The sequence below is a fragment of the Acipenser ruthenus genome, chromosome 9 (assembly GCF_902713425.1).
Source record: "Acipenser ruthenus chromosome 9, fAciRut3.2 maternal haplotype, whole genome shotgun sequence".
In the NCBI taxonomy this organism is placed as follows: Eukaryota; Metazoa; Chordata; class Actinopteri; order Acipenseriformes; family Acipenseridae; genus Acipenser; species Acipenser ruthenus.
Genome location: NC_081197.1, coordinates 45,248,816 through 45,271,844, shown reverse-complemented (window position 1 = coordinate 45,271,844; position 23,029 = coordinate 45,248,816). Strand labels below are relative to the sequence as shown.

The window sequence follows — 23,029 nt, the reverse complement described above, 5'->3', positions numbered from 1 at the left end:
GTATGTTTTATTTCCATAGACTATATATGCAATACTTTTGCAGATTTGTTTTTCTGCACAGAAAAAAAATAACTTATTTAAAAAAAATAAATAAATAAATAAATAAAAGGCAGTCCAAAACTAACTTTACAATAGGTGATAGTGAATAGTAATTTCGTTACTAATCAGTTGAACTCTCATGTGAACTTTTCGTTGTGGGTTCAAAATTTGAACTGTGTTCTGTAATTTTTGACTCATTCACTTTGTTTGTATATTGGTGTAACTTTCTTTGTCTGAAACAGAAGACAGTATTTTTTGCTGTCTGTTTGATGACATTTTATTACTCTTCTAATAGGTGTGCGTGGACCTCTGGGTAAGTTGGTGCGCACGCACATAGCCTCGGAGCTGCTGAAAACAAACAGCTGTCAGACAGCGTTTCCATTTGTAACTGACATGCTTTTAATTGTAACTACCGTACACTGTATAAGTAATTTTCCCAAAATGACAAGGAGTTGTGTGGTTGTGTGATGCCACTACCACGACTGTATGAAAGACAAGCGGCTGTCATTTTTTTAATTGCCAAAACGGCGTTTAAACTTTAAGCCTAGATAGACGAGAAAAGTGCCTGGCTGCTGTACATCGGCAGCTGCCAAGATGGATCTCAAGAACCATCTGCAGCGAACATGTTCATGGTAAACATAGTTGTACATACAGTATAAGTTACAGTAATACTCACAATTATAATTGCAATTATAATTTATACACAGATTAATCTAAAATATAATAACCACAATACTGTAACAGTTTAGAAGTGCAGAGATGGGTTTTAGCAATAAGCAGATACATGAATGTACTCAATTCTTTATTATTATTATGGCTGGGATTTTGTCACGAATGTCACGGATACCATGTTTTTTTTAATGCCTGTGACTTGCAATATATAAGTGATTTTTGTTGACTTGTGTGTGATTTTTCACTTAAGTGAAAGCACTCAACTTTACCAACGCGACTAGTGTAAAATGTGTGATGGCAGACTGAAGTGTGTCTAAAGATTACAGATACAGTAACATAATGATCTGTATGGACAGATGCGCCTGTGACTTAGGCACTAAAAAGCTGTATTATTTTTAACATGGGTCCTAAGGTATTTTAATAATAATAATAAAAAAAAAACAGCACAAAGTGGTCACCTGTAGGCGACTAAAATAATATTTACAGTTGCCAAATGAAAAAAATGGTTGCCATGGCGACTAAAATTGTCGCTACTTCGAGCACAGATTCAATGTAACCAATACACAGACCTTGCAGTCCTAGAACGCTATTATTTACTGCTTTATTAATATACAAGTTAGAAATCAAGCTATATTAAATTTCTAATCATTAACAACCATTACTTAGTCCACTGTCAATTTAATGGAAGAGAGAGAGAATGTTGCTGAAGAGAATACTGTTAAATGATGGAGGTGGACGATTGTGATAGAAGTGTTCTGAATTGACTTTGCAATTGATTAGAATTCCAAGAGGTCTCAGGTATGATTGTTGTTTTTTTTTTTTAATGCAGGGGACATCAACAGTGCTGATGTGGAGAATACCTTGCAGTAAAAACAAAGTGGCACGGCTGATGTCACTTATAGTTTCTCTGTGATGTGTTGTGAAATAAAGTATGCAAAACACACGCCATCATTGGCTGAAAGATCCTGAGCAATCTATATTAAAATGTATATTATATATGTTGCATAATCCAGTACTGTGAGGGCATTGATCTACAATTTTACATTTCTCCATTGTCACCTTTGTTAGTGTGGAGCATTGCGTTTTATGTGTGTGGCAAACTTGCTACAGACAATGGTTTTGTCATACACCTCATTATATTGTAGTTCCACAGGAACTGGGTGCTGATGGGAAAGCCTAACCTCTAATGATGTCACAATCGTCAGAGTTCACTTCTGCAATTCAGGTGAACAACAAATCTCCAGGAGACCATACTATGCACTCAGTACATTACTGAAAGACCGTGGCAGCATGATTTACCAAAAGTTGCTTGGCTAATTGGCGAATGTCTGATTGCATTTCACATGTAATATATTGTACATGTTTCCAGCATTTGTCAGTGCAAACTGCAACACACTCATACTGGTCTCCTGGTTTATTTCAAGTTGCATGTTTAGCAATAAATACATTGATCATAGAACTCCCACCCCCAGACTCAGGGTGTCTGACCCTGACTCCTTTTCTAAATCTGAACATTTCTAAAGCTTAACATTATTTGATGGTCAATGCTGTTGATCTTACAGTTGAAGAAACAGCTGCTTGGATTTGTGCCGATTTCTGCTCTCCATAAAGGTACTGGCTTTCCTTAAACTCTGGAGACGTGCAATCAGAACAAATACAAGGAGCTGTTTCTGCAACTGGAATGGCAAACTAGCACCGAGCAGCATTACTGCCCCTCACCTGGGTGTCATCACCTGTTTCCTGAGGAGAATAATCTAAGGATTGTTTATTTGGATCATTGTGAAGCCTTAATGGCGTATTAGGCAAAGCGCAGCTGTCTTCCCGTCAGCCAGAAGGAAGCTGGAGCCAAAGCCTCTCTAGAATGATGCACAGTCTCTCTGATGGGATTGCTACATGGAAGTGAAAGCAGCCCGGTTTACATGAGAGAGGAGAGGAGCTCATTCCACACATGCGGAGGGCAGGCGCGAACCCGGAATATCTCGCACTAAAGCATAGCGCCGATACCGCTGTACAAAACAGCTGACTCCGTTCCAAGGAGCGTATATCGGGCTTATGTCTTCGTGTGTGATTATGCAACCTACCAGCCCTGCTGCTGCCTTCTCTTGTGCACGCTACAATACGTTGCAACTATATGGTGTCGCTGCTGTGTATGGAGCATGGTATATTATGCCAAAGCACTGGGGCGGTACCTCTAGCAGTTGTAGTGCTTCAGTAAAATATGTACTGAATACCTAGTGTACAAGACAGTGTAAGAGAAGTACTATGGTAGAATATGTTTGAAACATACAAAATATACGCTTTAATTTCGAAAACTGAGCACCGTCCGCCCCTCAACCCTTTAATTTCTTCATTGGTCATCTCGACAGCAAAATGTATAGATGTACTGAAAGAAATGTCTTGAAACCCTTCTGCTGATTTATATGGATTGCCTGTAAAATAGGATTTTCAATCAAATATAAACCAGTAGCTATGGTGACGTCACCAGTACATTATGCTAATTAGTACCACTGAAGGTTCGAACCTTCCTTCGGTAATGTGTGCCGAACCTTCGAAGGTCAAAATGTACCCTTCGTTGCAGTCTTATTGAAATGCTAATTAAGATTTACCAATGAGACCCAGGGAAGAATGATTTGTTTTACAAAAATTACATGTGTCAGGTATACAGACAAACTAAATTCTGGAAAAGAAGAAACTGTATGATGATGGGTACCTTCGAGTGAGTAAGTAAAGCAGAAGTTAGGCAGTTGCAGAATATATTTTTTTGTTTAGACTTTTTCAGAGTTTTAATTTTTTTTAACATGTTTTTTTTTTATATGGTATGAACAGTATCCTGTAGCCTACATGACTGTGGTATAGAATGCTTACCAAATCTGCATGCAGTGTTATAAATAGTATGGTGAAATTTACTCTCTCACACGCTTGTTAGCCGGGCTATAAATAAGTAGCTGTACTGTTTTTTTTTTTCACTTTGAAAAGTCTCTGAAGTTACACCTCCAGCATGGTCTTCAGATATTATTAGTTTACAGTGTTTTAATGGAGATTTTCCACCTGGAACTCCACTGTTGCATCCTGCTTTACAAGTGAATGGAGTGAGGCCCTGGAATAAAACACTTCCTCTGAAAATCGACACGCGTGCCTCACATGGAGACATGGAAAGAGAAAAACAGGGCTGCTCTCTGCAGTGCTGTACCTTGAGAGGTGATTCAAAGTTATGAAAATTGTATTATAAATGAAAAGTCCACAACAGGAAGCACAATTGCTTTTCTAGGAAGGACTTTCTCTTAGTTTTTCTTAAGTTTAAGTGCATAAAGCTACTGTAACAAAATATAAGTTAGCCTAAGAAATAAATAATAATAATTGCCCTAGCTTTCTAGATCTCACACTTTCTATACAGGAAGTGCAGCAATCCGATATCTTCAAGGAGCAATCAGTAAATGTTGTTCATCAATGCCATTTAAAAAACAAAAACAAATAGGGCTGTAGGTGATGGCTTTCTGCATGAGGTGTTCATTATGTTATTATTAATTATAAGTTTTACATTGTGTGTGTGTGTCTTTTATAGTTAAGTTATTTTTAATCATTATGTTTAAATTGTGTGTGGATGTGTTTTTATAGTCGTTTTAATGTGCTTACTAATTCAGTTGCTTTAATATGCTTTTATATTAAGTTTCTATACAGTATTGTGTAAGTTTTGAGTTCTTTCATTTCCCATCGGCAAAACCAGCTGTGTGCAGTTTTGCATAGCCTAACATGACTCAAAGTCACAGATAGGTGTCTGAGCTAAACGCTGAAAGGCAGGAGATTAGCAGAGCTAGTGTGAGATGGGGGGGGGGGGGGATGGATGCGCCCTGCTAGGTACAATGTGGTATGCAACCCCCCCCCTTTTCCCCCGCAGAGGGAATGTGCAATGATAAAGTGGAAACCCCTATCATTGGGCAGAAGTAAGAGAAATGGGAGTGGAGTCACCAATTGTTTACAAAGGTATAAATGTCAAACATTGTAAAGTTTTGTCAGTCTCTTCATCTCTTTCAAATTGACTATGGATATCCGTGCTTTCTAATACAAACATATGCACTGAGCTGTACTGAGGCCTTGTCCAAAGTCAGTTTAAATCTTGTGCTTATATGATTGTATTGGAGGTATACCTTTCTTGTACATAGTGTTTTTGAATCAAAAACCATTTGTCAGCTTAATTTTTTCACTACAGGGCCTACATGTTTACCATAATGTGTGCTTTTTTTTTCTCGCTCTGTAGTTCAATGCTTTGGGACTATTGCTAGATGCAGTAGAAGCTACCTTTAAAACGGTTTTACTGATAGTAAAGAAAGACAGCTACATCATCAGAGAAACCAAAACTTAAATCTCATACTGTATCTACAGGAAAAAAGGCCAAAGTGGCCTTTCTGTATGTCATAACCACAAAAAGCTGCTAAGAACAGCAGGCTCTGTGATGAATACTCAAACCCACAAGTTCAACTCCTACACCTTACTGCTTACTCATTTAAACCTGCGCTCATTGCAAATTACTGACTCGACCCACATACAGTACAAGAAAGAACATTACATGGTAAGGAACAGATATCATTTGTAAACAACAGCTACTGTATTATAGGTCATCGCCATCTTGGCCTTCTCTTTCTGAATTGTGGAACCAAAAACATGAATATTCCAATGTTACACAGAAACTAATTGTTGCCGTTTATAACATTTAGTTAAAAGAGGATTTTCTGACATAACATGCCAGTTCAGAAACAAGCTCCACATCTAGAATGACCAATAATGTTCACTTGACAAGCAAGCCTCCTTTAGGTGAGTTGCACTCTTCACGTAATTGTATTATTATAGGAATAAAGACCACTGCATGATGCTGCATCAAAGCATACTTGACAATGCTGAATAAAGAAACGAGCAGAAGGGAGATGCTTTACGTTGCTTGAGGTAAATATTGTCATGACTCAGCTGCTGCAGATATCAGATGGAACAAAGTACTTGGTTATATTAATTTTACTTATTAAGAAATAACTCAAGGCGAGAGATTCATAAGACAACTGTAAATGAAAATATGCCACTGCTCTTTAAAACTCGACAGCACAGCAATTAAAACCGATTACAATGGGTTAGCTTCATTCAGATCATGTGACTGACAGCACAGATGTCAAGATGCAGAAAGGTATCTGTAGCATTGTGTTTGTATTCTTTACATATCTTGAATTAACGTAAAAGTGCGAAGAAACAAAATATTTTCATTACAATAAGGGTAAGATTCCTGAATGTGTGATCCCTGCTGCCATTCCTGATTGCCTACTATTCAACAGGGCATGTCTTGCTGGCTGGATCGGTAACTTGCATGACCTACAATTATGCAATTACAATATTTTACCTCATCCTCAACATCAATGTTGTCTTTTTGTGCTGGGTGTCTATCAGCCTCTATGCAGGTTTGCTAAGGTACAAAGAGATCAGCCAGTACCAGCCCCAGACAATGTTGCAGACAGTGATTTTAAATACGTCTCAGGACCTAACGTTTGTTCAAAGCAGATATGTGCAGCACTGTGGATTTTCACACTATGTAGCATGTGCACCTTCATTGGGTTGTACAGCGCCAAATCTGTTAGATCCCAAGAGCTCATGATGTGCTTGAACCAGAAGAGCGAACGCGGGTTACCATTATCACTGTTTGTGACCACTATTGCCGCAGCCTTTTTCTTGGCCTACTATCTAGCATCGCTGGTGTCTTACAGCCTCCTGGCAAAGCACATTTAATCTTCCCTTAGGCTGAAAAATCAGGCTTACAAAGATGGTTCTGAGGAACTGTGACAGAGAGCAAATGAATCCTAGTCGTCAATCTCCCTCCCGATCTGTGCGGGCGCTGTATAACAGGAACAGTGTGCCTCGTACTCGATGGTCTGCCAGTTCATTTCAGGGTCTGTCGGAAGCCAGCCATCCAGGAAGGGGGCAGAGTCACAAAGCCCAAAGTCATCGCCCTAATGCGGTACGCGATGTGTCAGTCATGGATAGGAGGAGACGTGATTGAACTAGCTATCGCAGGGGGCGTGACTAAGGGTATATCTGGGGATGTGGTGCTGTAATCTGTTCCTTTGTTATGGTTATCGCAGGACCGAGAAAGGAAACGGACCATTAGTATACGAGTCGTGAGTGTTAAGTGTTTTGTTTGTCTATTGCCAACTGTCTGCGTTTGTCATTGTTAGACTGCTAACACGAGCCCGGGAGCTGTCACTACGAGCAAGCACCAAACCCGGACTCCACTGCACCGTAAAATACTTGTTGTCTTACACCACACCTGCACCAAGAGCACTCACTATCGGGAGAAGTGTCTATCTGTGTTGTGTGTCTGTGTGTTACTATTATTTTGGGACTGAACTCCGTGGTTTATACGCTGGCAGTACACATTGTTGTGTAGAGCCAGCATTATTACTTAACGGTCTCAAGCAGACCAAGAGAAATAAGACTGTTTGAACCGTGAACTTTGTGTCTGTCATTGTTTGGAACACCTGCACACTGCAAACCTCGTGTTCACAAGAACATTTTGGTTATTCAAGTTATTCTGGGAGTTTTTTTTCCCTATCATGTTGTCAGTCCAGCATTCTCCCTGCTTATTTGTGACGCAGACGGCAAAACAAACCGTCAGTCTACTGGTGGAAGTCAAGTGCTTCCTGCTTTGCCTCGCAGCACTCAGAAGCAGCCTGGACCCAGGTGGGTACCTGGCAATGGATAAAACATTCAAGAGACACGCTTACAGTTGCCTCTGCAATTCACAACCAAAGAATGCAGGTCTAATTTATGCATCCTGGATAAGACATGACAGGGAACTGATCTACAGCAGCAAGTTTACAGCATCATTGTCCAAGAAAAAACACAACTATATAAAAAAACTCCTCTCTGTTTTTGGAGGGCCTAATTCATACACCTATTTGCTGTGTACTTATTAGAAATTGATGCTTTACAACTGCTTCAAACTCTGGCTGTTTACAAAACTTGTATGCATGGGACAGTGAACAGTATCTATTCATAATGCAGAGTATCTTGTTTTTGAACTACAGTACATTGCTTCTGATCTATCAATTTTAAAATCTAATGTGGGGCTTACTTTGTTAAAATATCTATTATCATACAGTATGCATTTACTGCATGTTTTGTGCTCAGCTGACGATTAGCAGCATTGAGGCAGCGGTCTGACCTCACAAGCTATGCATGGTTGATCAAGTCAGCACATCAAGTCTCCTTGTACTGTACAGAAACAACTAGCCCAGGATTCAAGCACTGCCTCAGCATTCACAATGTTTACATGCACTTAATATTCCAGAATATGTCCACAATTTAAAAGAAACTGATAAATCAATAAATGCATAAATAACAAAAATACATTCATGGAAACAATATGCTGCAGTAGATCCTGCAAACATATCTTCAATGCTGTTTACATAGCAGCTTTTTTCACCTGTGTCACAGCAAGCAATTTAATTGAAATCAGAAAAATGTATCTTCACTCCAATATCATGTTGATAAAAAGCAGCAATGCATCATATTCTTTTAAATGAGATTCACTTCTTGTATTGGCTTTAGTGACTGCAAATTCCTATCTGGTCTATCTTCTTACTTGAACTAAACCAACACGAGGTTGATTTCAAACTCCATTCACCAACCTTGGGCTGAGATGGCTGTCATGTAGACTATCTGCCAACATGACCAACACTCCTCAGGCACATTATTAAATGTAATCTCTTACTACAGAAAGCGGATTCACAGGAGGCACTAATAAAATTCAACCAAACTTCCACCCAGGTATATCGCAACTACCAGGCTTATCTAAAAGTGGTGTAAGATGGCTCTGCCACATTTTTACCCAAATAGCACTGGGGTGTGGAAATTAAAGGGACAGCAACAGTGAAGGGCCAAAAAGGGACTTCTATCTGTGTTGATTTAACACAGATAGAACTATTATCACAACGTTTTGTCTCAAAGCTCAAAACGTGGTTTTAATAGGCTTACTGCAAACAAAGAAGTCAGCTTATCTGTTATCTGCCTTGCAGGAAATGTGGTAAAAGTTCAACGCAAGTACATATTTTTTTTCTAGCAGAGAAATATATAGACTCGGGAAAGTAAGAGCAAGGTGCTAATCTCAGCTCTGGACTGCACTGGGCTAGTGCATCTCTCTTACTGCAGTGATTTATAGCAGTGGGGGGTGTGAAGAGTCAGTAAGGGGGGAGCGACTATGACAAAAGGGGAACTTCTGTAAAAAAATAAATAAATAAATAAATAAATAAATAAATAAATGGGCAGGGGCTCATTTAGCTTCAGATTTAGCTGGCAAAATAAATTTATTTTGTGAAAACCCAGATTTATTTTTTCAGATTTAATTGCTGAATAATAATGTTTTTCAGATGTATCTGTCAGGTAAATGTTGAATCGCCAAGTTTAAAAAAAAAAAAAAGATTTATAGACTGATTTTAAATGTTGAATTTACGATACACGTGTTCAACATTTATAAATTATATCTGAAAGTACAATTTTCAAAACTTGTAAGAATGTGTTTGTTAACATTTATGTATTTAGCTAAATGTGTACTTTGTGGTTACATCTAAGACAAAATATGTGATTTACATTAAATCCAGAAAACAAACACCTGTTAAAATCTAAATATTAAGTGCTAGCATTTTAATATGCGTGTCGGGGGGAGGGGGGTGTGCAACAAAATGTATGCTAAGTAAGGGGGGCGGCATATAAAAAGTTGGCTCACCACTGATTTAGAGGGCAGATCTCAAACCCCAGTGCACTACAGCGGCCATTTTGACAGGGCTTTAGAACAGACTTTAAAGTTGTAAGTGTAAAAAGTTGTCAGGATGTTAACAATGAAAAGAAAAATTACAGGTACATTATTTAAACAGTTGTAGCAACACCTGGGGACATATGACACTATATTTTTCGGAACCCAGCTGCTTACTCTTTAAGAGTCATAATATTATTTTAATGCTAAGAATCTTTGACAACTAATTAAATAGTTTCAGTGTCTTAGGTTGAAAAATGAATACAAATTGGGATAGATATACATATGCTGAATTAGTTATCTTTCCTAGAATACAGGTCCACAGTGTTGTAAATTCCCCTGCATCTACTGTTTTGCACAGATTAATTTTAATCAGATTCATGAGTTTTAAATGGACCAGCCAGTGCATAAGATTGCTGACGCAGAAGAAGATACGGAACAGGAAGCTGACTACATGGACGAGGTTTGGACTATTGTGTTCTGCACTGTCCCAGTGTAATGTCAAAGTACACGTTTATCCTCATAGACTTAAATTAAATATTTTAGCTTTGCAAACAAATGCTTCTGCCTCCTTCTTCAGTGCATTATTCCTCAGGAGCACGAGGATCGCCAGCAAGGCTGTCTGGTGAGAGCCACCTGACGCAGTACTGCAGAAACAGAGCTGTCAAGGGCAGACGTGAGGTGAACAACGCAACCTGCTTCCAGTCTGCCGCATATCACTTGATTGAGCCGAAGTTTACTGAAATCACAAAGAATTTCACACAAGAACTAGAACTGCGTGGAATTATCTAGAACACATCTTTTTAAATTTGTAATACAGTGAATTGCTTCTGTCGTCTTAAAAAAAAAAAAAAAGAATAATCTTCAGTGCAGTGTGTGAAACTATTGGTGCAAGTGGTAATCATCAGTCCTTTGCAAAAGGGTCAGCTTTCCCTTACCAGCTCTGGCAGAATTGTTCCTATGATAACGGACTGTGCTGGGATGTAGATAAACAGCATGCATTGCAGGCCTGCCAGGACAGGTGTTCTGTGCTGCTGTTTGATGCCCTCTTTACAAGTTTCACGAGAAGTGCTTTCTACATCCCAGTGTCGTCAGATACTGTAGTGATGCCGTGTTGTTCTTAGCTATGTTGCTTAAATGGGTAAACTGTTAAATAAAGGGATGTACATTACAATTAATGTTATCCTCTGAGACTTACCATTTCTATTTAGAATCCCCCCATTGTTTCTCTTTGATTACATTAATGCAAATTATGTAAATTGCTACCTGAAATTGCTAGAACACTACCTGTGATGTAATGGGACAGAATACAGCAAGTTGTACAAAGTAATGCATGTTTTGTAGATAATTTGTTAATATTTCATATTTTAATTCCCCCCTCTCATTCTACTGTTTCAAAGCATTTCAAAAAGTTGGCAGAGTACTGCAGGAGATGCACTAGTTTCAGCATGATATTTATCTTCAGGTTACTCTTGGCAATGTGTTTGCTCCTTGATTAAAAGTCACAAGCTCAGTCGTAGAACAAGCTTATTTTATTTGTTAACTGTAATAATAATTGTATCAGTAACATTGTAATGGTTCTTTGTGCATTACAAATGATGACGTGTGACTTTCCTTATAAAAGCTTTCCTAGTAAAAGCATAGCAACATTTAATAAAGAACAGTGAAAGCATGGTAAAGAATAATAAGCACTGTAAAACCCAGAGGCATGGTAAAGTATATTTAACATGGCAAACCAAAAGCTTGAGGAAATGGAAAAACAGAAAAAACGATGTACAAACACAACCATATATAGGGAACTTCAAAACCATAGTCTCAGTAAAAACTGGGGGCATTCTTTACAGCTTAACATAAAGCTTTAATTCATAAAGGTGTAGTACATGTGTTGTGTTAAACATTTATACAAATGAATACATTGACTGTAACTCTAATTACATATGATGCCAATTGGGCAAAAAGTTCAAACTACACAGTAAATGAAAATATATTATAAGAATGTCCACCTCTGGCTTTCAATCAAAACACCTAAAGCTATTCTCATTCTCCATTAACAGACAGACATCTTTTAATATGTACACCCTGGGAAAGGGCTTGTTCTGCAGCTGCAGATAGCAGACATACCACGTCTGTTGAACTGCGTCTGACTTAGAAATATGCTAATTCAAAGCAGCCAAGCATAACGTCGGGTTTCATTTCTTCTGAATTTCACACTCTGAAAACAGTTGCATTTCCTGTCATCTTTGCTTTTTGTTTATGCATTTAATAACTTGATTATTCAGGCTACTGTATGCAGCAGCACAATCAACCCTGAAAGTTGTGCTTCCCAACCCTTGCTAAAATGAATGCAAGGCAATGAATCCAATAATTCAAGTTATTTCTTTCACCCAGAGAGGTTTACTTGTTTCATGCTGAATTTCAGAAGTGGGGAAGCAAGTTTAATGCAGTAATACATTAAAAAAAGGATATTAAATACTTATATTCTGCAGTTTAGAACTAGATCAATGAGCCCTGGTGGACCGAACAACATGTTCTCTTTCCCAGTATTTTCCCAGGATTTCTCTGTACAAAAAAAACTAAAAAAAATCCCGGAGAGTTGGCATTACCTGACCAATGCTTATGAAAGCCCAGCCAAGTTCAAAATAAAGGTCAGGGGCAGAATTTAAACCTCCCTTTCAAACTCTTTCAAAGTAACAGTGTGCTAAATACAAAAGTGACCTACCTTCACATCCCGGTGAATGACATTGTTGTCATGGCAATAGCGTAGTGCTTCCAGAATCTGTCGCATGTAGTGACTGTGGAACAAGAAAATAAGGTTAAAGAAAACTGACAACTGAAGACGGTTTTCAAAGTAATTTGGAAATGAATTTGAAGCAAAGCATGTTGAAGAGATTATGTGTCAGGTGACTGAGACATTGAGAGGTAAGCAGACAGTATTTTTTAATGGCCTTAGACATTCCATGCTCCTATTCACAGGTGGAACGCTTTCTGTACACTGAATGAAAATCCTTACAAGAGATGAAATACAATAACTGTTTTCAACTGTAGAGACTAGGGATGGGAATTTCGAATAGTTTCCTATTTGAATACACAGAAGCCAACATTTTCCTGTATTCGAATATCCTAAATAAATAATAAAAGGCAAATACGTATGTGTACTACAGCAGACAGCATAAAGTGTAAGCCGCAGAAATAAATAATTCAAAACAAGGAACATACCCGGTTGTACTTTTAGGCAAATGTTTAAGTTACTTCATCCATTCACAGAGTCAACAGTAGATGTCTTACATTATACTGCAGTCCAGAGTTAAAAAACTACTTCCATGCAGTTTTCTCATTTGTCATTGAGTTGTTCTGCTTAGCATTTAGTATGTATTTATATTCATCATAAAGCTAAATTAGCATTCTAATTTCAATGTTACTAAAGTTAGGCTTCCTTTTTAGCGCTTGTTATAGCCATGTGTTTACAAATTTAAAGTTCGCCGGTGCCGTGCTCCCGGAAGCTGTTTCACGGCTGCCTAGCAACAGCGGCTGTGTGCAGTCCTTACAGGGGAACTCAAGCGGGGGATCGGTTAACATTAGCTGAAAACGAGGCAACAAAATTGGCAACAATTTCAAACAGAATACGTTTACTGTATAATTTTGCTGTTACGAGCAATGCATGTTTAATTGGGGTCCTTAGGTTTAATATGCCAATCTCATTCACATGAACGTGCAGGGTTTAACACTGACTTTGAACACTTGTCAAGCGGCAGCATTTATATTAAAAAACAAACAAACAAACAAACAAAAAACACGTTTGCTTCTATTAGTAGTTTCGTATACTTGAATATGTAGTATGCTATTCAAATATATTTTTTTATTATCGTGTATTTGACTGCACTGACCCTAGTAGAGACCAAGGGCCCATATTGTTCGTGCTCAGAGCTTGTGAATCCTTTTTTTTATATGGCATCATCATCAACGATGTGCTCATCCAATTAAAGTTAAAAATGCTCCACATTTACTACACAGCTTCCAGGAAAAACTGTTGCAGGTTTGTGGGTTTTGGAGGTGGGACATTTGTTGCCCCCGCTCAGATCGCTTGCAAAAAGAAATCTTTGTAGATAAGCAAATTACATTAATGTGCTACCCAAAATGGTACCAATTTACTGGGAATGAGGAACAACTGGGGATGGGACATTTATTTACCACCTTCCAGCGCCTCCTCAAGACACACCTGTTGAGAGAGCATCTGTAAACCTCTGTAATTTATCTGTAATAATTTACTGTATTCTTTGTTTTGCTCTTATTTGAAATGTGATATTCCATAATGTGATATTTTTGTAACTAAGTTGCCCTGGATAAGGGCGTCTGCTAAGAAATAAATAGATAATATGCCTAAAAGACAAGTTTGTAGCATTTCATGGCAAAAAAATGAGTATTCCTTTGTATAAATGGCTCTTATATGTGTAACTGAGGTTGCATCTTTGTAAATGCATCTTTATTTTATGTTTTATTTTTTCCTCAAATCTAAACATCACCTCTTATCTCCAGCATAATGGCTGCAGCTTGAGCAGAAAGGGCCTGGCTTGAAAACCCCAAGGATTTCATTTTGAGTTATGAAGAGCAAATGTGATGGTTCTAAAGTGGGTGATGCAAAACCTACGTGGGTAAGGACATCTTATAACTCTCTCTGTGAGAGTAAACTAGACCATTGGAAATGCAGAATTTTATTCTGTTTTTCCCCTCAGATAGGAGTCAAATAATTACAGCCAATACCTCAACTGACACACTTAAAACTTCCATTCAAAATAGGGAAGAACAATTTCAGCAAAGGTGGGAAAGGGAAGCCAATGACACTGGTGAAAATGCAAAGCTGACAACGTAGCTGATAGAATGTAGCAGGGGCTGGCAATTTAGACAACAGCATCACTGTAGCCCACGTCCTGAGGATTTCATCCACAAAAGTAAAAAAATAAAACTTCATTTTATGGAGCAAGATCAAGCAAGTGATAGGTATGTTCGACTGCATACTTTCCTTTTGAAAATGGTGAGCTATAGGAAAGAGAATTTAGGTGGAGTTCCAGTTACTGAAACCCCAGAAACTGTGGTAATCGATCTGCAGAGTCGTATTATGACTGTAGGGGAAGGGGCTGTCAGACAGAAAATACCACATAGCATGGCTTACAGTATATTAATACCTACACAACCGAGCACTAAAGAAATTGTGGTTTCTACAGTAGATGCAAGCCTTGAACTTCATACTTAAGCAGGGGGGGTAGTCTTTATATTTGCTTTGCAAATTGCCTAATTGAGTCCCATATAGAGGATTAGTTATGATGTAGATTTTTTTTTATTTTCTTTTTTTTTGTTGACAGCTGTCAGGTTTCACTTGGTCTGTTATTAAATACAAATAAAAAATGAATACATTTAAATAAAACATTTATAGGAAAGTCATCTAATGAATCCTCTACGCACTTAAATATTTTAGGGGTCTCCAGTTGTAGCAGTAAAAAACAAATGAAGTTGAATACCTGCTATGAGATATTATATTTGACCCACTGGCCCAAGGCTTATACCAGGGTGGGTGGAGTTTCTTATTCAGGAGATACACATTTTGCTATTTTAAATACAGTGAATCTTGAATTACCCAGTCACCAAAGAGAATGAAAATACTTAGCTGCTAAAGACATGTGGCTGCTCATTCAAAGCACCCCTGTTACTAAGGCGCTAATGAAGAATGATCAAAACTATATGTATAATTTGTAAAATGTAAAGTCTCACAGCTAATATTTAATTAGCACCATCTGCTGGCTTACTACATGTATTACTAAATAATAATAATAATAATAATAATAATAATAATAATAATAATAATAATAATAATAATAATAATACTGTGTAATGTAGTTGGTTTACAACACATGCTGATGGAAGACATTTATTCCAAAAACATTATGCCTGACAATTCATGGGATCAGATATGTAGTCATATTCTTGGCAAGCAGTTCTAAAGATGCATCATGTATCCTTTCAACCAGTCACAGCGGAGGTATTTGTGGCCCATTTCACCTCATAAAAGACAACTTGCTAACTAAATATTTTCCAGCTTTTTGAAGAGGGGATTATCTATTCAGGGATAGCAAGGTAGCATTGCCAAGCAAGACATCCCACATGTGTAGTGGTAACCCTAAATGTTATGAATTTGCTACCAATGCAGAGTCACTGTTTCTTCAATTTTACAGCAAAAAAGTTCCACAATGGTGCCTGCCAGTGGTATCACAATTAACGTCAAACTAGTCTTGGCAGTCAGCATTGAGAAATCTCTGAAAAGGCTTAAAGTCCCACGACGAACCATCACTTCAGAAGAACAAACCTCCTCGTCACTTAACTCATTTTAAGATTACAAAGGCACTAAAGTTAAATAAATACATACCTTGCAACCGCTTCACTGTATACAAAGCCAGCGTCTGCTCTCTTTACAATTTCAAAGCACAGGTCTGCACCATCCATACTGGAAGACAAAAAAAAGATATGTTATAAAATTGAGATTAAGATTAAGTGGCATTTTATTGACATATTTGGGAAATTCATTTTAGTAAAAAAGAAGAAACGGCTATTCGGCCCATTTATTCTCATTCATTTCCTAGTAGCTGACTGGCCTCAAAACTGTCAAGTTGAGTCTTAAAAGATCCAAGTTTCCTAAGTCTATCTCCTGCATTTAGTGAAACGTGCTCCAGTGAAGCGAACACAGACCAGTCAGATTACTGAGCTGACAACCATAGTGCTCCGATGACTTCAATACCTCCATTATATTTAATTACTTTTAAATTTAGTGCCATCAGGCATGTCTTAACATGAGACTTCTGTTCTATTTTTTTTATTTTTTGTACAATTAAATCTTTTTAAAATTTACCCTGACATACTTTCATGCTAAATCCGACTATGCTAAATTGAGTGGAATTACATTTAACAGAAAAGGTATTTCAATCCTAGGAGACTGATAATCAAGATTTTGAAAATAAATGTGTCTGCTGGCTTTAGAGTAAGGGCTCACAAACTGTTCAAGGGGAGGTGTAGTGCTTGTCCCTGCCAGGGCAGCAGCATGTTCACGCTCACTAGGATCCGATAGGGATCCGAAGGAGACACAACTGAAAACGTGAGGCTATTTTACATTTTTCCAATAAACAAATAAAGAAACAAATGTTTGTTTCAAAACAGTTCTGTGTCTAAGATACAACCCACAATAATGCTCACAATAATGTGCCCCGAAGATTTTTGACATTCTGCTACCCTGGTCCCTGCCACCTCTTTTGTTCAATTATAGTAGAGTAAAAGTGAAATTTTAGATTTCAATAAACAAAATACAAAATAGATTACATTTATTTATTTATTTATTTAAACCTAAAAAGGTGTGTTTATCATGTAAAATGTAGTTTAACGCACCAAATCCAGCTGCTTTTTCTACCAGGTGGCCATCTTGGATTTGGTTACATCCTCTAATGAATTTGAGCCTTCACAATTAAAAAAAAAACTTTACCAATAAAAACATTATTTTAAGCTAGATGGTGGTTTTAAATTAAAAGGCTAAAGTTTTAAGCGTACAAGCAACAATCCAAAACACCTGTACATCAGGAGTTGAATTCACCTTATAGAGAAAGAGTGGAAAAAAACAGGTATATTTGAATAACTCCCAAGTATTGTTGTACTCTTAGTATGCTACTTAAATGTACCTCACAAATGTGTTCCAAACTGCACTGAAAACAACATTTCCTTAAAATATGTTATACATTGGTTGAGATGAGGTGGGGTCCCAGGGAACCTTTTGTGTACCTTGAAGAATTTAATGAACCAGTCAAGCTACAAGGCTAGATCTGCCCCTGTTAATCACTAATTGATTGACTGTGTTTACTGTTAAATTTAACCAAAATCTACAAGTTTATATTCTACTATTAAGAACATAAGAAAGTTTACAAACGAGAGGAGGCCATTTGGCCCAACTTGCTCGTTTGGTTGTTAGTAGCTTATTGATCCCAGAATCTCATCAAGAATCTCACCTATTCTAGACGAGGTCTTACTAATGCATTGTAAAGTTTTAACATTACTTCCCTTGATTTAAATTCGACACTTTTCACAATATATCTGAGCATCTTCTTGGCCTTTTTTATATAGCTTCCCCACATTGTTTAGATGAAGACATTTCTGAGTCAACATAAACTCCTAGGTCTTTTTCATAGATTCCTTCTTCAATTGCAGTATCTCCCATATGATATTTATAATTCACATTTTTATTGCCTGCGTGCAGTACCTTACACTTTTCTCTATTAAATGTCATTTGCCATGTGTCTGCCCAGTTCTGAATGTTGTCTAGATCACTCTGAATGACCTTTGCTGCTCCAACAGTGTTAGCCACTCCTCCAATTTTTGTGTTGTCTGCAAATTTAACAAGTTTGCTTACTATACCAGAATCTAAATCATTAATGTAGATTAGAAATAGCAGAGGACCTAATACTGATCCCTGTGGTACACCACTGGTTACCTCGCTCCATTTTGAGGTTTCTCCTCTAATAAGTACTTTCTGTTCTCTACATGTTAACCACTCCCTAATCCATGTGCATGCATTTCCTTGACTCTATACTGCGTTCAGTTTTATGTGGGACTTTGTCAAAAGCGAATATCCGAACATGAAAATTCTGTGTTCGTCCTCGCACTAATATATATACAGATGTGCTCAAATTTGTTGGTACCCTTACAGCTCATTGAAATAATGCTTCATTCCTCCTGAAAAGTGATGAAATTAAAAGCTATTTTATCATGTATACTTGCATGCCTTTGGTATGTCATAGAATAAAGCAAAGAAGCTGTGAAAAGAGATGAATTATTGCTTATTCTACAAAGATATTCTAAAATGGCCTGGACACATTTGTTGGTACCCCTTAGAAAAGATAATAAATAATTGGATTATAGTGATATTTCAAACTAATTAGTTTCTTTAATTAGTATCACACATGTCTCCAATCTTGTAGTCAGTCATTCAGCCTATTTAAATGGAGAAAAGTAGTCACTGTGCTGTTTGGTATCATTGTGTGCACCACACTGAACATGGACCAGAGAAAGCAAAGGAGAGAGTTGTCTGAGGAGATCAGAAAGAAAATAATAGACAAGCATGGTAAAGGTAAAGGCTACAAGACCATCTCCAAGCAGCTTGATGTTCCTGTGACAACAGTTGCAAATATTATTAAGAAGTTTAAGGTCCATGGAACTGTAGCCAACCTCCCTGGGCGCGGCCGCAAGAGGAAAATCGACCCCAGATTGAACAGAAGGATAGTGCGAATGGTAGAAAAAGAACCAAGGATAACTGCCAAAGAGATACAAGCTGAACTCCAAGGTAAAGGTACGTCAGTTTCTGATCGCACCATCAATCGCTTTTTGAGCGAAAGTTGGCTCCATGGAAGAAGACCCAGGCTTTCAAAGAAAACAACACCATACCTACAGTGAAACATGGAGGAGGTTCGGTTATGTTTTGGGGGTGCTTTGCTGCGCCTGGCACAGGGTGCCTTGAATCTGTGCAGGGCACAATGAAATCTCAAGACTATCAAGACATTCTGGAGCGAAGCGTACTGTCCAGTGTCAGAAAGCTCTGTCTCAGTCGCAGGTCATGGGTCCTCCAACAGGATAATGACCCAAAACACACAGCTAAAAGCACCCAAGAATGGATAAGAACAAAACATTGGAATATTCTGAATTGGCCTTCTATGAGTCCTGATCTGAATCCTATCGAACATCTATGGAAAGAGCTGAAACTTGCAGTCTGGAGAAGGCACCCATCAAACCTGAGACAGCTGGAGCAGTTTGCTCAGGAAGAGTGGGCCAAACTACCTGTTAACAGGTGCAGAAGTCTCATTGAGAGCTACAGAAAACATTTGATTGCAGTGATTGCCTCTAAAGGTTGTGCAACAAAATATTAGGTTAGCGGTCCCATCATTTTTGTCCATGCCATTTTCATTTGCTTTATTATTTACAATATTATGTTGAATAAAAAATCAAAAGCAAAGTCTGATTTCTATTAAATATGGAATAAACAATGGTGGATGCCAATTACTTTTGTCAGTTTCAAGTTATTTCAGAGAAAATTGTGCATTCTTCGTTTTTTGTGGAGGGGTACCAACAAATTTGAGCATGTCTATCTATCTATCTATCTATCTATCTATCTATCTATCTATCTATCTATCTATCTACACACACACACAGTATATATATATATATATATATATATATATATATATATATATATATATATATATATATATATATATATATATATATATATATATATATATATATATATATATATATATATATTATAGTGATCAGTTCACAGTGACAGCACAGCATCTTTTCTTTGGCTATCCAGGATTTTTTGTGCCAGGCAGTTTGTATATTCTGCTAGGGTAAACATTTTTTGGGCCAAATAGCATTCTAGTTTATTATATGATTTAATTTCATTTTTCCAATGGGATTTATGTTTGTTTTCCAAGTTTAAATAGCTTTTTCTCAATTTTGCTGCTGGGAGTGTTTTTGTTGGAGTTGTTCTGAAGCTCTCTGGTGTTAATCTGGCTCAGATGGCTGAGCTTCAGTACCAGTTTGTTGAGGGGATTCTCTTCTGGGGACAGTGTGGTGCTCCGCAGTACTGTGTGGTGGTAGGACTGTGGATCAGCCTGCTGTAGATGGACCCAGTAATTCAGCACGCTCTCTCTCTCTCATTGATTTAAAAATGGAGACATTTAGATCTGCTGCTGTTTAGATTGATTAAAAAAAAAAAAAAAAAAAAAACGAACAAGGTAGGGCAATGTCCCCTGCATTCTGAAAAATAGGTTTCTGTAAAATATTCAGACTTATTGCGTTTGTAGTACTGGATCATTCATATTATTCAAACCAGGTGACCTGTAGATGATCCAAGTCTAAAATGGAATCTATTGTGTAAGGATGCCCCCCTGAATAACCTAGGGCTGGTTCTACTCTACATAGAGAAGACTATAGTCTTTACTGTTTTTACTCTCTACAGTAGATCACAAAGCAGAGCAGACTTCTGCTTAATTTAGCAAAGCAGCGTGAATATATCTCAACTATCAGACCTTCAATCACAGTTCAGTCAACATCTAACTGGAGGAAGAACTTGAATCAAAATGTACAGGTGCATCAAAGCCCCAGCCCAATCAGTAAGCTTTGGGCTCTGAAATAATGATTCATTCATGATTCAAAGCCAATTTCACCTTGTTCCATGCACAAAATCCTCAGTTCAAAGGATTTAAACCATGTGAGACAACTCAACGCTGGCAAGAAGTATGTGCTTGAATCTCATTAAGGTTACCCAAACATCAGGTAATGCAGTTAGCTGCCTCAGTGAAACAAGAAACATCATTGCTCACAAGCAGCAACTGACACAGCCAGTATTTATAAACAACTTACTTTTATCATTAACCCACATTGAGTGTTTTCCCCACGGAGAAATTGGAGGAACCAAGTATGCGTAGAGAATTTCAACACTGTACTGCATGACAATTTAGATCTCAACATCATACACCATTTAGGCAGTGTATGGCATTTCTCATATCACTAAATATTATTATGATCTAGAGACGTTGGCAGCAATTAGAAATCGCTTTCAGTTAAACATCATTTTACAGCATAGTAAATTGAAAATTATTTTAATTGGTGCTTTAAAAAAGTATGATGACAATAACTACTGCTTAGCGCGCTGAGAAATACAGGCGTAAAATTGTGCGAGACAACAGTGGACAGCTGAGATCACTATACTGAATTAATCAGAGCAGGAAACTCATTATCCTGAACTCAAACCTATGCAATTTCATAAGGGCGTGCAACCCTAATTTGCTGCTCCTTTTTTGAGATTTGACTTACAATTAGCAAAGGGCCCTTATAAAGTAAAATGTAGTACGTGTGCAATTTACTTTCAGCATGGACTAACCATAGATTACCCGAATCTGTGCATTATTAAACTGCAAAACATCGAGAGAGCTCTGTAATTACATTCTAGAGACCTGTTCTGTTCTATGAAAATCTCTAGGGATCCCACGGTTTTAAAAGTTTATTTTACTGTTAACCTCCTGCGAACAGACACACAGATATTTAATTAAGGCTCAATGCACAGCACATTGCATTGGAGCTGTGATTTAAATGTTAAAAGGGTTTTAAATGTTCAAAACTGAATACATTACGATTTCTCATCAGTGGGAAGGCTGATATAATTTGCAAAGCTAAATGCTTTAATTACACCAAAGGCTTTAATAATTTTCACAGTAAACTGCAACATCTGATTCTGAGCCTCTGATCATTTCTATAGTAAACCGATACAATTAATTGATTAAGAAATCACTGCAGGTGCCTGAGACAAGCAAAAGTACATTTTGGTGACAGTCTTAAAAGTTCACATATTATAAAAAGTGTCCTGTGTAGACCAGCTTATTTCATGTTCATTATTTCTTGACTACTGTTTCCAGATGCACTTAAATGATGTATACATAAGGAGCTATACACAAACACTTTGCAGTAATTTATAAAATGTGATGGAAGATCTTCTCATGGCTTTGCTTACTGGTTACAAAACATTCTCAACATGTAAAAACGTAAGCCTAAAGTTTAAACATTTGGAAAATAAAACAGAAACAAACGCCCCTTATGCATACACTGTAGTTTACGACATGCACTCTACTGTGACAGATTACAGTGATCAGAAAAGAAGAAAAATCACTTCATTATTCTGCTACAGCATGCTATAATCAACCTAATTGGAGACTGGTGAGTGTACTGCTAAAAATCAACCTTGTTGGCTACCTACCTTTGAACCTTACTGTAAACACTGTACACTAAATCTTTGTGCATAACAAGAAAGACTGGAAGATGAACAATGATAGGCAGGCAGAGGAAAATGACTGCATGCTGTTCAATACCTACCACAGCACAAAATCCTCCCCTTTAGCTGAATTTACGAAAATGTCTGAAAGTGCATCCCTGTGGATGGATCTCAGTAACACAATGTGTACTCCAGGTGTTTTAGCTGGGGTATTTTTTTGGGAAGGGGAATGCTCATGAGGATCAGTTAAAAAAAAAAAAAAAGTTTTATAAAAATATATATTTTTCATTTCTGTACACTCTGTACTGTAGTTACACCTCCTTTCACATACATACATAGATAGATAGATAGATAGATAGATATGCTAACTTCACTATAACGAACCCCCATGGCACCTGGAGAAATGTTCATTATATCAGGGTGTTCACTGTAATAGGGTTTGGCATTTTTCTGTATCAGAATAATGACAAAACGGCAAATTTGAATTGAACATCAATATATAGTACTTTTATGAAGATCCCTTCACATTGATCAAGTTTTATAAAAATATATATTTTCCATTTCTATTTAAACAGTATTGTGACAAGGTACTCATGTCACATGTGTGGGTAACCGCATTGCAAGACAGAGAGACATGGGAGTTGGAGTTGAAACACCAGCACAGGCGAGCAAGACTTATT

The 23,029-nt window shown here is 37.5% G+C and overlaps 1 protein-coding gene across 16 annotated transcripts in view; it reads right to left on the bottom strand.

Moving 5' to 3' along the window:
- LOC117406144 (peripheral plasma membrane protein CASK) overlaps window positions 1-23,029 on the bottom strand; it is a 163,714-nt gene that overhangs the window by 70,442 nt on the left and 70,243 nt on the right. For all 16 annotated transcript variants that reach the window (XM_059030067.1, XM_059030069.1, XM_059030073.1 and 13 more), the window contains exons 4-5: window positions 15,912-15,989; window positions 12,216-12,288 (exon numbers count right to left, since the gene is read on the bottom strand). In XM_059030067.1, coding sequence (XP_058886050.1) covers window positions 12,216-12,288; window positions 15,912-15,989 — 151 coding nt within the window. The remainder of the gene's footprint in view (window positions 1-12,215; window positions 12,289-15,911; window positions 15,990-23,029) is intronic.